The 15,726-nt window shown below is 40.5% G+C and overlaps 1 protein-coding gene across 7 annotated transcripts in view; it reads left to right on the forward strand.

Annotated features, from left to right (window-relative positions):
- The window catches only part of SLC1A2 (solute carrier family 1 member 2), a 97,321-nt gene that overhangs the window by 45,803 nt on the left and 35,792 nt on the right, over positions 1–15,726 (forward strand). For 5 of the 7 annotated variants that reach the window (XM_054199614.1, XM_054199613.1, XM_054199618.1 and 2 more), the window contains 3 exons: positions 10,484–10,623; positions 12,376–12,528; positions 13,172–13,422. In XM_054199614.1, coding sequence (XP_054055589.1) covers positions 10,494–10,623; positions 12,376–12,528; positions 13,172–13,422 — 534 coding nt within the window. In that variant the 5' untranslated portion in view covers positions 10,484–10,493. Of the gene's footprint in view, positions 1–10,483; positions 10,624–12,375; positions 12,529–12,633; positions 12,896–12,976; positions 13,030–13,171; positions 13,423–15,726 lie in introns of those variants that run through there. The other 2 variants (XM_054199619.1, XM_054199620.1) reach the window with 2 other exon arrangements.

A 15,726-nucleotide genomic window follows, 5' to 3' on the forward strand; every position in this document is an offset into this window, starting at 1 on the left:
GCCTGGAGAAGAGAAGGCTCCAGGCAGACCTTATAGCGGCCTTCCAGTACCTGAAGGGGGCCTACAAGAAAGCTGGGGAGGGGCTCTTTGCAAGGGCATGTAGCGATAGGCTGAGGGGCAATGGTTTTAAACTAGAGCAGGGCAGGTTTAGATTAGACATTAGGAAGAAGTTCTTTACAATGAGGGTGGTGAGACACTGGAACAGGTTGCCCAGCGAGGTGGGGAGGGACTCTTTATCAGGAAGTGTAGTGATAGGATGAGGGGTAACAGTATTAAACTGAAAGAGGGTAGATTTCAATTAGGTATTAGGAAGAAATGCTTTACTGTGAGGTTGGTGAGGCACTGGAACAGGTTGCCCAGAGAAGCTGTGGCTGCCCCATCCCTGGAAGTGTTCAAGGCCAGGCTGGATGGGCCTTATGGGAGGTGTCCCTGCCCATTGGCAGGGGGCTTGGAACTAGATGCTCTTTAAGGTCCCTTCCAACCCAAACTATTCTATGATTCTATGTGATATGGAAAAGAAAATGAGTCCCTATGGAGAGGTTGCAGACTAAAGTTCACTTTTCATGGAACCCTGGACCATAAACCACATGAAGCCAGCAGATCACATTGAATCACAGTGGTTTTGTTAGAAAGAGGATAATTGTATTTTACACAAACAGGTACAGAGTCATAGAATCATAGAATGTGCTGGGTTGGAAGGGACCTTTAAAGGTCATCTAGAGCAACCCCCCTGCAGTAAGCAGGGACATCTTTAACTAGATCAGGTTGCTCAGAGCCTCATCAAGTCTGGCCTTGAATGTGTCCAGGAATGGGGCCTCCACCACCTCTCTGGGCAACCTGTTCCAGTGTCTCACCACCCTCATTGTGAAGAAACTTCTTCTTAATGTCTGATCTAAACCTACCCCACTGTAGTTTGAAACTATTACCCCTTGTCCTATGACTCTACTCCATGATAAAGAGTCCCTCCCCATCTTTCCTGTAGGCCCCCTTCAGGTACTGGAAGGCTGCTATAAGGTCTCCCTGGAGCCTTCTCTTCTCCAGGCTGAACAACCACAACTCTCTAAGCCTGTCTTCACAGGAGACGTGCTCCATCCCTCTGATCATCTTTGTGCCTGCTCTGCTGGACTTGTGCCAACAGATCTATGTCCTTCTGGACATATGCTATAATATGCTATGTAAAATCTACATTGCAAGTTAATAGGAGAAATCTTGCACAGGAAGAGGCTTTACCCACACACTGCAGTCTGTCTAAAGAGATTATTCAAAGCCATGTATGGGGACATAGACAGGGTGTGTGATTGTGAATAGAAAACAATTCCTTCCTGCCCAGCAGATCCATCACCTTTACTTCTCTTTCTTATTGTTCTGGTGTATTGCTGCAGCCCAGTTAATACATAAGTCAATACATAAATCAATCAGACATAAAGAGACACCAGGGAAAAAAAAAAAAGAGAAGTCTCTGCTCCACTGTGATACGTATTTGTGGAAAGATATGTCAAAAAGGGACCATGTGCTTCTAAAAAAATATTTTCCTTTGATCCTGGTTTCAAATGGCCTCTGGACCTAGACTCAGAAGCTGGAGAAACTGTTAAAGAAGGCATTTAGTGAGCAGAAACCTCCTGCCAATTCTAACAGGTTTTTAAAAACGGAAACAAGTGGAGCCGAAGTTCAAAGACTGCAAACTCAGATAATGAAAAGTTGCTTTCCTAAATGGCCTCATGCAACAATATTTTAAAAAATAAGAATAAAGAGATGCATATAACTGCTAACTAATTCGGAGACAGGAGAGGATTCACACAGATCACTCTTCCCTGCAGGTTCAGTAAGGATGCTGGTGGTCAGCTATTTAAATATAGAATCATAGCATCATAGAATCATTGAGGTTGGAAAAGACCCTTAAGATGATTGAGTCCAACCGTGAAGCTAACACTACCAAGTCCATCACTAAACCATATCCCTAAGCACCACATCTACGTATCTTTTAAATACCTCCAGGGATGGTGACGCAACCACATCCCTGGGCAGCCTGTTCCAATGCTTGTCAACCCTTTCAGTGAAGCAGTTTTTCCTAATATCCAATCTAAACCTCCCCTGGTGCAACTTGAGGCTGTTTCCTCTTGTCCTAACACTTGTTACTTGGGAGAAGAGACTGACCCCCAAGTCACTACAGCCTCCTTTCAGGTAGTTGTAGAGAGTGGAAAGGTCTCCCCTCGGTCTCCTTTTCTCCAGACTAAATAACCCCACTTCCCTCAGCAGCTTCTTATAGGACTGGTGCTGTAAACCTTTCACCAGCTTTGTTGCCCTTCTTGGGATGCACTCCAGCACCTCAATGTCTTTCTTGTAGCAAGGGGCCCAAAACTCAACACAGTATTTGAGGTGCAGCCTCACTGACGCTGAGTACAGTGATATGATTGCTCCCCTAGTCATGCTGGCCACACTACTTCTGATACAGGCCAGGATGCTGTTGGCCACTTTGGCCACCTGCGCACACTGCTGGCTTATATTCAGCCAGCTGTCGACCAACACCCCCAGGTCCTTTTCCACTGAGCAGCTCTCCAGCCACTCTTCCCCACACCTGTAGTTCTGCATGAGGGTTGTTGTGACCCAAGTGCAGGACCCAGCACTTGGCCTTCCTGAATCTCATACCATTGTCCTCGGCCCATCGATCCAGCCTGTCCAGAGCCTGTCCCTCTGTAGAGCCATCCTACCCTCAAACAGATTGACACTCTGACCCATCTGCAAACTTACTGAGGGTGCTCTCGATCCCTTTGTCCAGATCATTGGTAAAGATATTAAACAGAACTGACCCCAATACTGAGCGCTGGAGCACACCACTTATGACCTGCCACCAACTGCATTTAACTCCATTCACCACAACGCTTTGGGCCCAGCCATCCAGACAGTTTTCTACCCAGTTTTTTACCCAGTAAAGAGTATGCCTGTCCAAGCCAGGAGCAGCCAGTTTCTCCATGAGAATGCTGTGGGAAACAGTGTCAAAGGCTTTACAAAAGTCCAGGTAAACAACATCCACAGCCTTTTCCTCCACCACTAAGCAGGTCACCTTGTCATAGAGGGAGATCAGGTTAGTCAAGCAGGACATGTCTTTCATAAACCCGTGCTGAGTGGGCCTGATGACCTGGTTGTCCTGATATGATTATGATTAAACTCATTCATATGATAATGTTAAACTCACAGAACGTATACTAAATGCTAACTCAGAGGAAACAACATGATTTTTATGATCCAGGGAAAAAAGTTCTTCTCCTATTGCAAAAAGGCAAGTCATGCTTCAGGGTGTTGCTTGTAATACCAGTCCCCAGGTCAAATCAGGCTCTATGGTAAATGACTAAATCTCCACTCAGAATTCATTAATGTCTTACAAATTACAAGAAAAAGTCTACATAATGCAGTTAAAATTCAATAGATGGGCTTAGTGGCAGCAAGAGGCTTAAAATAAACCCCTTGTTAATGCAAACTAAAGCTTATGTTACTCTTGTTTGTAGTAGTTTTGTGTATTTGTTTTAATTTTTTTTTTTATTTTTGTGGAGAGGCTGAGCCCTGACCACATATTTTATCGATGTAAAATACAGTGTTTTAACAACTGGACATCGCATCGCAGGAGTGATGCCAAAGCTAATGTATACTTTGCACAATAGAAGGATTTTAGCTGTTTCCCCTGCATGGCCTGTCATATTGTATCTGTATATCATGAGCTTTACTAGCTCCACTGTGGTTTGAAAAATATATCTAATCTAAGAAAATAAACCCCAACACTACAGCACATGCCACAGCACAGTGGAACAATATAGTCCCAGACTGTCCCCCAAAAGAAGCTCAGCAGCTATTGTCTTGATACAATTAATTAAAGCAGCAGACAACTCTATTTCAACTCAAACTAGAAGTTTCTTGTTAAACTGACGCTTTAGCCCTAATTTCACAAGAGTTGCTGCAGATGAAATAGACACTTTCCTAAATATGGCATAGGAGTAAGCTCATCATGTGGGGTGAGCAGATCCATACTCTCTCTTCCTGTCTTGAACATAGCACATGATCTTGAATCATCACGTGTTACAGTCTCTCTCCAGGGAAAGGGGAAGAGATACAACCCTGATCCAAGTCGTGCTGCTAACAAATATTCTTCAGGGCAGATTAAGCTCTCATTTACTCCCATGCAATTCCACTGATTGCTAGGACAAGCTCTGTCAATGAGGATTCACCAAGATTACTATGCACCAAACTTCATAATACTACTTTTTACTAAATTTGAATTTTCAACTGTGACTACATTTGAACCACCTGTCTGAGGTGGTTGTCGAGAAGACATTTGCAGCTCATTCACTTTTTAGTCTGAGGCCAAGAAAGCTAGTTCAACTTCTGACACGCACACACACCCACACACATCCCTTTTTATTTTTTTTTGCTTAGAAAGGCCAGTCCTCCTAGGCACAACTGAACAAGTACTGACATTTGTGCTTGCTGTTTACTCATTGCTTCACAAGAGAGCAGTGTTTGGTTTGACAGTAAACATCTAACTCAAGATATGTTCTTAGGCTCTGAACTGAAACTTAAGCCAATCTGTCCAAAGCTGTTTTCTCTCTTGCTACTTAGATTGAAGTAATTGCTACAAAACATAAACCAGTGTTTTTTCAGTCAGTACTGCTCCCAGTGCTGTTCATCAATGACCTGGATGAGGGGACAGAGTGCACCCACGCAAGTTTGCTGATGACACAAAGCTAGGAGGAGTGGCTGACACACCAGAAGGCTGTGCTGCCATACAGCAAGACCTGGACAGGCTGGAGAGTTGGGCAAAGAGGAATCTTATGAAATTCAATAAGGGCAAGTGTAGGGTGCTGCACCTGGGGAGGAATAACCCCATGCACCAGTAGAGGTTGGGGGCTGACCTGCTGGAGAGCAGCTCTGTGGAAAGAGACCTGGGAGGCCTGGTGGACAACAGGATGACCATGAGCCAGCAATGTGTCCTTGTGGCCAAGAAGGCCAATGGCATCCTGGGGTGCATCAAGAAGAGTGTGGCCAGCAGGTGGAGGGAGGTCATCCTCCCCCTCTACTCTGCCTTGGTGAGGCTGCATCTGGAGTACTGTGTCCAGATCTGGGCTCCCCGGTTCAAGAAGGACGGGGAACTGCTGGAGAGGGTGCAGCAGAGAGCTACCAAGATGATGAGGGGACTGGAACACCTCTCTTAGGAAGAAAGGCTGAGGGACTTGGGTCTTTTTAGTCTGGAAAAAAGACGACTGAGGGGGGACCTTATGAATGCTTATAAATACTTAAAAGGTGGGTATCAGGAGGATGGGCCCAGGCTCTTTTCAGTGGTGCCCAGTGACAGGCCAAGAGGTAATGGGCACAAACTTGAGCATAGAAAGTTCCACCTAAACATGAGGAGGAACTTCTTTACTTTGAGGGTGGCAGAGCACTGGAACAGGCTGCCCAGAGAGGTGGTGGAGTCTCCGTCTCTGGAGACATTCAAAACCCACCTGGATGCCTTCCTGTGCAACCTGCTCTAGGTCACCCTGCTGTGGCAGGGGGGTTGGACTTGATTATCTCCAGAGGTCCCTTCCAACCCCTATCATTCTGTGATTCTGTGATTCATGGTATTCCAGGAAGAAAATGCTATTTCCCTAAATCCTCCCTAAATACTTTGCTGAAACCCTGACTCTCTACTAAATAACCCTTAATAAACCTCAAAGAGCTATTTTTCCAGGTCCCAAAAATGTATCATTATTCACTGTCCTACTCTAAAATAGCCATTTGCTATGCTAACAAGAACCCCTCCTCTAAACAGCTCACCATCTCCCAGAACTAAAGACCAAATTAATTTCCAGGTAGTACTAACCAAAGCAGAGTTATTATACTGAGAATTACCTGCTTGATCAATTGACACAGCTGAAATACCTTATACAGATTAAACACTGTCGCTGCTAATTTACCCTGTCCACGGCATCTGTTTTCACCATGATCTTTGCCTACATTTTTCATTTAGATGCAAGATTATTTTTTCCCTCTAGTCTATACTCTAGGTTTATGCCAAACTGGGTGAGTATTTGAGAGATGCAGAGTTCTTTCCCCATAACTGACTGAAAAGAAAGGGCCATTGTCACTCAAGCACTGTGTATGTAAATTGTTAACCTTTAACTTTTGTGAGGAAAGGAGTTATATTTGGTAACCAAGGAAAAGAAGCAAACTGTTTTTCCAACCTTTTAGGCCTAGAAACTTCAGTGGGAATATGAGAAGGAAAGAAGCAGTTGAAAAGAAATAGAACAGCAGATTTTCCCAGAGGGAGGTAAAATAAAACGTAAGAAAAATGCTTGGAGGAAATAGGAACAAAAAATCCTAGGGATGTTGGTGTTTTAATAACTTGTTTTCCTGCATTTTGACACCATTATGTGTAGCAACCAGCAAGAGAAACAGACTACAGCTTCAAAATTGCAGATTAACTCATATAGCACTGTATATCTCACATGAAAAACTAACTGTAAATATTTAGATAATCTAAATAATAATAAAATTATTATATCATTTTATAATATATTATATATACTATACATTATATATTTTTAATATATATATTTATTTATATAATAAAAACCTGGTGCATAGTGTGGGGATGAGGGACAGTGGAAAGAGCAAGTAGCTAACTTCTTGATTATTCAGGCAAGAGGTTGTTTCTTTGCTTAAAAGGCAGTAAAATTGCAGTTTAATTTCTGTTAGTGCACTTACGTAATTGCCTTGGCAGAGTAGAGCATATTTGAAGTTGGTGAAAATACAGATTGTATTCACTTTGAGACACTACGGTACTCTCCTAAGGTGGATAAAAATAAATCTCCTGGGCTCAAAAGGGTTCCTCTCCTTTTCTAGGGATAAGTGCTGCCTCAAAAGGGAGAAGGATAGGTGATGTTGGGCTAGGCAGAAGATCATACGCAATCGTTCAAAAGCCACCACATACATCTAGTTCTTGGTATGTGCTGTTTCATGTGACTACACATTCTCCAATATTTGGTTCATTTTTTTGTAAATCCTGTCAGTGTTTTCAAGTGCCTGTAGTTGGTAGAAAATATTATCTTCTTTGAAGGTCTCAGTTCTTAAAGCTCTCTGTGGGCCTATTTTGGAGCTTAACTGTTTGGCTTCTTGTCACTATGACATATGAAAATAATGAGCAGAATTAATTTATATTATCATCTTCTGGCTCCAGTGAAGTTAGACTAAAAGAGGTTTTGGTCTCATGGGTTTCAGATGAGCATTCAGAATGCTTCGTTTGTTTGAATAGCCGTAGAAGTTCAGTGTAGTGGAACAATGATTTATTTAACCAAGGTAATAATTTGCAAGTTTTGAAAGACCGCAAATGCTAAAATGCATTCTGCATGATTTTGTGGTACTTACCTATGCACAGAGGTGCCATTAACATAGAGATTGTATTAACAGTGTTCGGTTGCGTAGGAGGAGCTCACGTTGTTGGTACACTTCTGGCTTTGTTTGAGTCCCAGCACTGCACATGAGTTGGGGTGCAGTCAAGCTCCACTCTGTCATGCATTAATTTTTTCCTTCAGCAAGAAAATCTGAAGCACAAGAAAGCCTTATACATATTTAAACTCCTTCCCTGCATGCTTTAACATGGTACTGTGGCTTTCATGGTGTGGGTAAGCTGTGCATGTGAGCATGCACTAATGTGCACTAATGTCGGCAGAGGAGTGGGACACATTCCGGGGAATCTGGCTACATAAGGGCCCAGATTCTGCCCTAACTTACATCTGTGCATCTTCCACTGACTTCAGTAGGAACTTCTTGCGGTTATGTCATTATGTGACTGCAGGTTTCAGGTGCAAAATGTTCTGCATTCTGACAGAGCTAAATATCATTTACAAGATGCAAATAGAGGCACAAAAACAGCACAAGGAGGATGACTCAGTCCATAAGGCACAAGTTCATTTATATGATTCAGAGGTCAAACAGATTTTCATCTTCAAGTAATTAGATAGAAAATTTCTCATGCAAAATACTGGTTTTGTCATGTGCTACACAAGAAGCTTCTCTTATCCTTTGCAGAAGGTTTTTATTTCATTATTGTTTTTCCTCCTCTTCCCCACCACAACACACTCAAAAGCCTGGAACAATACTTTGTCTCTGGTCTGTGATAAAAATCTCATTGCTAAGAGCAGTGCTAACAATGCAAATGCTTAGATTTTTATCCTTTGTGGTAACATTTTTCATGTGGTATTAATCTGTCAACGCTTTTTGTAACAGCTCTGCATGGTTAGCATATTTCGGTATTGGGTCTTTTTCTTTAAAAAACACATACCAAGCAGAATTTCAGTCCATGCTGAAGGTTCACTTACAATCTTGAAGAACTGGAGAGTGTAAAACCCGTATTTTGCACTTGAGGGAAGCACACAATATGGTATTGAGTTCCTGGAAACTTAGGAATGTCCTTAAAGAGTTTCATGTCCTCATTTCCTTCTCTTCTCAGAGGGTATTTAGATATCTACATTTTACATGGCTGAACTTTTGAAGAAGATTGTTGTTAGCATGCAAAAGCTCTGTGTTGTTTGACCACATCAGGCAGCACTTAGGAATGGATGGGAATAGAAATAAGGCTTGAATACAAGAGCAGGACCAGAGGCCTGCTTCTGTATAGGAGGACTTATTTCAGCAATGGTGTCAGTGGAATGATATGCTTCCACTGTCTGTGAATTAGAGAAAAGGCCCGCAGATGGGGAAGCAGGTATTTGTGAGGTGGCTTTCCTTTGGAAGGTATGAAGCTATAGGCATGGCATCAGGTGGGAAAGGGTCCAGGAAAACAGACAAAATGTAGCCCAAAGCAAAATCCTAGAAGGACATGTAACATCATCAAGTGCTTCTGTTTACTGATCCATTCCGGTTCTGCCCAATCATTTCCTAATGGCAGAGTCTCTAAGGTTTTCTTTTGAAATTCTTTCAGCTATCCATTTTTCAAAGTTTCAGAGGAATATATAATCAACCTGTGGTGAATAATAGGTCTAAAAAAGTTATACATTCATGTTCAGAATGCAAGTGAAACTAGATGTAATCCCCGGTTGCAAAGTTTGGATCCCAAGTCCCTTGATTTTGTGACACACTTCCATCAGTAATTTCACGGCTTTGTGGCCCATGTGCGTGAAAAATGCAAACATCTCATCTTTCTCATAATTCCTCAAATAACTGCTATACACATTGTCCCCTGGTTAATCCTTTTTTAACAACCAAATGTATTGGAAAGAAATGCTGTTTCACTTTGAAAGGGAAAATCATGAAATTATTTGCATCAAAATGTCTGAATTCTTGTCACGGGTCTAATCATAACTTTCTGTTGAGAAACTTTATGAAGACAACAAGCTACACTGTATATAACAAAAAAAAAATTTTGATTCCCTGGAAATGGTTTAGTACTGAGAACACCGAAACTTTATATAGCTTTTCAGACTTGTTTTAGTTCTGTAGACCTCAGACTACTGTTGTAGAGGAAGATTTGGTTTCCTTTTTCTAAAATCTTGCCCTAGTATGGCAAGATCTCAAAAAATATATTTTCTTGATAATAAAAAATTTGTTCGTTACCCATTTCTCATATTTAAGTAGACAGCCTTAACTTTTAAGGAAACTGTGTTTTACTTGTAGTCATATTTTTAGTATTTTTTTCAAGTACATTTTAATATTTTGTATATGAAAAGGGAGTCTATTCGTAATGATTTCTCAGGCATTGAGAAAGTTAGAGGCAGGGCTTTCAAAGTCCTGCATTATGTGCATATCACTTACCCAAATATAAAATAGAGTTAGTCAAAAAACTTTTTCCTCTAAACACTGCCAGTTCAATGAAACCAAAGATTTTCTTGGGGAATGCATAGTTTTCTCACTAATTTTCAGTGGCAGTTGTTCAAGTCTCATTAGAACCAAGTTGAAAAAGATTCTTTTGACCTCAGCATTCTGACTATATTACAATAAAATGTTAATATTGAAGTGAAACATTTTGGGAAGATTAAACAAAATATTCTGGAATGCTTTATTTTGCAAATAAATCCTCATTTTTAAACCTTTTCCTGAATTGGAATTAAATAAGGTATTAAAATCTGCATTTTCCTGCTAATAGAAACTGTGTTCTTCAGCCGTCTGTCCTACTTAAGTAGACAGCCATGATCTGTGGGGAAACTGAATTTTCCAGCTCAAGACCAATAGTTTAGCCCATGAGACAGTTGGGATGATATGTCATTCATTCTGTTTACATCTCCAGCATTTGAGAGATAACCACAAAAAATACTTTAAAGGCAACACCTTTAGAAAAAGAAACTATTGCTGTTTCAGAAACTTCTTCAGAGCAGTAAATATACAGTGTTTGTAAAATGTGGGTAGCAATGGAATATGCATCAGATTCCCCACTTACAGATGATGGAAGTAATCCAGACTTTCCTTTCACTTTTGGCATCTTGTGCTATAACTTTTACTTGTTTTTAATTTTTCATTCTAGTGCCAACAATATGCCTAAGCAAGTAGAAGTGCGGATGCATGAGAGTCATTTAAGTCCAGCGGAGCACAGATCCAGGAACATATGTGTGCAGTTCTGCCAGTCGCTCCACAGGAATCTGCTCCTGACTCTTACTGTATTCGGTAAGATACGTCTGCTGGTCTGGACATACTGTCTTTATCTGTATTTGCTCATGTAGTACCACAGACCCTGTCTGTGGTCATCGGCTGTTCCAGTAGAACAGCCAGAAAGTAAATAGGACTCCCATAGGCATTGTTGCCTTAGTTCAGGTGTGCAGGTTGTTACTGACACAACACAGAGCAACACACCACTGAGATACATTCTATACCTGGTTTTGATTGGAGTGTGATCAAAGTCCCAAGGCCAGTCAGATCAATGTCATTCGGTAGAACGAAATACACTACACATTTTTTCCTCTCAGTTACTTGAAAAAAAGATAAAAACTCTTCAAAATTTCTTTTCCTTCATCTTTTATCTTTCAGTTCACACTCCGCTGCTTTTAAGGTTTATCCCCCTCTCTGTAGCTGTAAGCCAGCGCTCCATGATCTCATCCTGAATGTTGCCTCTGGCTTTAGCAGCTTCCAAATATGGAACAGTTTGACATTTTATTGTGGTTTATTGGCTCTTTGCCTGTTTCTTTTTCACTCAAAGCCTAACAGCCAAATGCAACAAATTCATAGACATACTCTATTTTGTTATTGTTTGAAAGACCAGCTGCAACTGGTCTCGAGCTGTAAATTTCACATCCATATTTTTCAGCCTTCAAAACCCATACTGCTGAAGTGTTTAGATAGTATTTGCTTTGAATCATCTTTAGAAGGTGCCTGATGCAGTTCCAGAAAAAGTTTTAAAGACACATATATTTTCCATTGTATCAAACTGATACTTCAAAGAGTTATAGTTGCTGCAAATGGCAACTCAGGCTTTGCTGTCAATTTTTTATTACATTTGAGACTTGGGCTTGGGATCAGAAAAACAAAGACATCCTGAATGTAAACATAAAATATCCATTCACAAAGACCATGTTACGAAAGTAAACATGGCCTTTTTTTCCCTTAACAGCTTCAATCCTGAGAGAGGGGTTTAGGTGTTATCACTGTACAAATCCAAATAAGCGATGAAGGGATTGTTTGCGGTTTGAGAACGTTAGCACAAAGAGAAGGAGGCAGACCATCAAAGGGAAGGAGTAATAAATGAGTTCTAAGAATCAAGTTTTCTTCAATGGTAGGTGCTGTATTCCAGGTCAGGCAGTCCCTTCCAAACCCCCCCCCAAAACCAACCTTGAATCTGTTTTCCCTAACAGACTATTCTAGCTTTCCTGCAGGGTTTTTCTTAGGCTGTAAAATATCTACTTATGCTGACCTTGTTTTCAAGTGGTACCATTCTTATGCTGAGAGCTAGCTACTATGCTCCAAAGACCTGGGTACTAACCCTGGCTCTGCTGTCAGTACTGTATGGCCTTACATAAATCACTTCGACTCTTGCTGTCTCAATTTTGCCAGCTGTAGAACAGTGATATGAATTATATTTGACTATCCCTCAATGTATTGCAAGGCCTATACAGTATTAGTAAACCTCAATGACATCGTGGCTTGCAGCAAATTTGTATTTGTAGAAGCAAAATAGTACATTAGGTGTAAGCTCAGCTGTCAGAAGATTCTGTATCAGGACTACTTCTCTTAATCATGAGATATGTGGTAAGCACGTTACAGTCTTGTATTAATCAGAAGGCTAAGCCTTCCAAAAATGTGTCTCTCTACCAAAAGTCAGCTGCTGTGTGCAACTGTTTTTCTTTTAGGCTGTTCTTATGTGTAATCAACGTGCATTCAGGTGTATTTATGTTACCTACCTGCTCTCTTTTATTCTTCTTCCAGGTGTCATCCTGGGTGCACTGTGTGGGTGTCTTCTTCGCCTAGCATCACCTATTGACCCTGATGTCATCATGTTAATAGCTTTCCCAGGAGATATACTTATGAGGATGCTAAAAATGCTGATCCTCCCTTTGATTATATCTAGTTTAATCACAGGTATGATCTATTAGCCATAAATACTTTAAGATCCTTGCTACAGATATCGCCTGGTTTGCTTTTTGTGATGTAGGAAGAATAATAGTGTGATTCTGTTAGGGATTTTTCACTTGCAGTGTGTATTTCAGAGTTAATTTCTGATTATCTTCATTGGCTTTGATATGTAGATGGTCAAGTGAATTTATTTTCAGACACGTGCCCATATACTACCTTCCTGAACATCAGAAATTTCTTACTATGCTGTTTTACTTAATTCCTGGATCGGACCTTGCAAATAAGATGACATGACATTAGTGAGCCGCGCCTACTTAAAGCTGTGGTGTCAGCCAGAATATGACCTGTTTGCAGCAATCAAGGGCAAAAGATGGTATGATATCTTCTCTATTTTTCAATGCCTCCTCTGCAATTAGATGGAATCTTAAATGGTTTTCTTCAAATTAGTAGCACCAGACATTGTTCACATAAGAACTGGAGACAGAAGCTTCAGGAATCTATCTAGCGGTGAGCATACACAAGGACAAAAGTAGGCACCTATAGGCAGTCATTAAACTTTGCAAATTATAAAGGATTTTATTTGATGATTATTAAATTGGATATTGAGTCTCAATGTATTTTTTTGTTTCTTAAAATAAAACACCTGCAGGACTGTCCGGTTTAGATGCTAAAGCAAGTGGCCGATTGGGTACAAGAGCCATGATCTACTACATGTCCACCACTATAATTGCTGCTGTGCTGGGTGTGATTTTAGTTTTAGCCATCCATCCAGGGAATCCAAAACTCAAGAAACAGCTTGGTCAAGGGAAGAAGAATGATGAAGTATCTAGTCTGGATGCTTTCTTGGATTTGATCCGAAACCTGTTTCCTGAAAATCTAGTCCAAGCATGCTTTCAGCAGGTAAATACTTCTACTCCTTGGTAAATTTTTTACTTACCAGGGATGTCTATAAAGTTAATGCCATTGTTTAGGTGAATGACAGAAATGATGATGCTAAGAGAAATACAGGTCTTAAGTCTTGAGCAGGTAAGTGAAAGAACATTATTTATAGCTGCTTTGGTTTATGTTGCAGTTATTATTTAAATTCATAACTTTTTTTTAAAGAAGATGGGTTTTGTTTTTTCCTCACTTTTTATACAATATATGTGGTCATGAATGCTGGCTTGGGCTGAACAGCTGATGAATTATGGGATCTTTCACCCAGGTTGAATTTGATCTTGGTTATTAGTTACAGAGCTGATGGTTCTGCAATGCCCCGTTTGTAATATATGGATGATCTTAATTCCAGCTGGTCGCCAGTGGAAGCCAAAACCCAAACCTCTCATAACTTCTATTGCTGTATTAGGAGTCCAGACTAGGTAGGGATAATACCGTGAAGTGGCTGACCCACCTACAGGTGGCCCCATCAGGCCAGGTTTGAAGCATGCTGGGAAAGAAGGATGCTTGCACTGTGTGTTTCTTGCTCCGTAGGTAGATATTTTTGTCTAAAAACTTTTTACCAATGCTTAATCAAAACAGCTTCATTTTGAGGGGTAAAATAAATGAAAAATGCATGCTTTCAATTTTCTGTTTAAGCATATTTCTTTTCTGTAAGCTTCTTTTCCATACAGCTAAAGTTTTTGCCAATAATGCAGACCTTTTTTTTATTATTATTATTTTGATGAAACAGCGTTGGTTGCCAAACCTGTTCTTAAGTGTTCCTATGTGAAATTGCATTGTAGCTGGAGCTGGGGTTACGGCCAAAGAATGAAGTGAAGTGAAGGGAGAAGAGGCCATGCAGGGTGGAAGAATGGAGGGCAACCTAAACTGTGAAAAGTGCTTGGATTGCTTCACTTATTCCATGGACTTCCACATAAAAACACATAGTCCTTGGAGGTTTAAAGAGAGAACATTAAAGAATGTTCTCAGTGTTTCCAAATCATCATGGGAATGTCAGTCATGTGATCAAACTGCGGGTGGCTAAACATCACATGTAATGTGAAATGTATTTTTGCAAAACTAAGTGAGGGGAGAACAGGGTGCTTATGTTTTTTTCTTCCTTTCCCTCGTTTGAACTGTGGAAGAGAGGAGAATTAGATTACTGGTCAGTTGAAAGTGGTCATATATCTCGACAAAGGGACAGAAAGCGGAAGAAAGAAGAATTAAGCTACGCATATCAGATAGTTTTCTTGGGACATTAATATTGCTTTTCCAGGGTGTGATATATCAATGTTCAGGTCACTTCACTAGTTACGGATCACCAATGCCATTGATTGTTTTTTAAACTTAGTCAAAAAAGGTACTGAGCTTTTTGCTTTCCAGTGTGTGATTTTACCAGATTTCAAGCTAATTGCAAGTGAAAGCTTCTGACACAAAGCCACCTTTCATTTGCAAAGTCATGCTCCTTCCTAGATGGAACTTGTGCCTTCTATTATCCCTTAACTCCTCAGTAGAGAGTTAGGCTTTACTTGTCTCTTTATTTAGAAGGAAAATTGACTGCTTTTAATGGTGTCAGCATATATTTTCTCTTCTTACATTTATACAGACTCTCTCAGTGAGCATTCAGTGTCTCCACGTTGCCTTGGGAGGAAGCAATTTTTTGCAGAAATCCTGTGAAGAATGATTCTGAAGGGTGCACAGCAATGGTACTGTGTAGCCGTGGTCTGTGGGGAAGTTTTCCTTGCATTCCCTTTTGACCAGGCAGAAAGCAATGATGAGATTTGCCTGCAATTTTGAGACAGTTCATTTGCAAACTGCACTCTGAACCATCATGGGATTTCAGGATCTCTTGAATTTTTGTGTGGTCCGTAAGAAAGTCTTAATTTATAATGAAAACTGCTATTCCAGCAGAAACCTAAGATGTGCCATGGAAGAGAATGACACTATCGTCTATAAATATGACAGTGACATTTAAATTGTTTTCTGGCCTGAGATGTTGTTGTCAGAATCTAAACTTGCTTTTAGGCTCAGCATTTTTAGTGACTGTGGCCTTGTGCAAAGAAGGGCTGAAGACCTTTGACTTAAGTGACTGTAGTGGAATTTGTGAGTGTGTAGTCTAATGTTATTAATTTCTATGACTCCGTTCTTACAATCTGGATACCTCACATACATAAAAAAAATACTGTGTTGACAGCATCGCTCAGATAAAGTTTAACTCTGAAAATGTGCAGGAATGTTCAGTTGTTTCAGGACAACTAAAGAGTTTCTCATACAAAGCTATTTAAG

Source organism: Rissa tridactyla, chromosome 4 (assembly GCF_028500815.1).
Source record: "Rissa tridactyla isolate bRisTri1 chromosome 4, bRisTri1.patW.cur.20221130, whole genome shotgun sequence".
Lineage (NCBI taxonomy): Eukaryota > Metazoa > Chordata > Aves > Charadriiformes > Laridae > Rissa > Rissa tridactyla.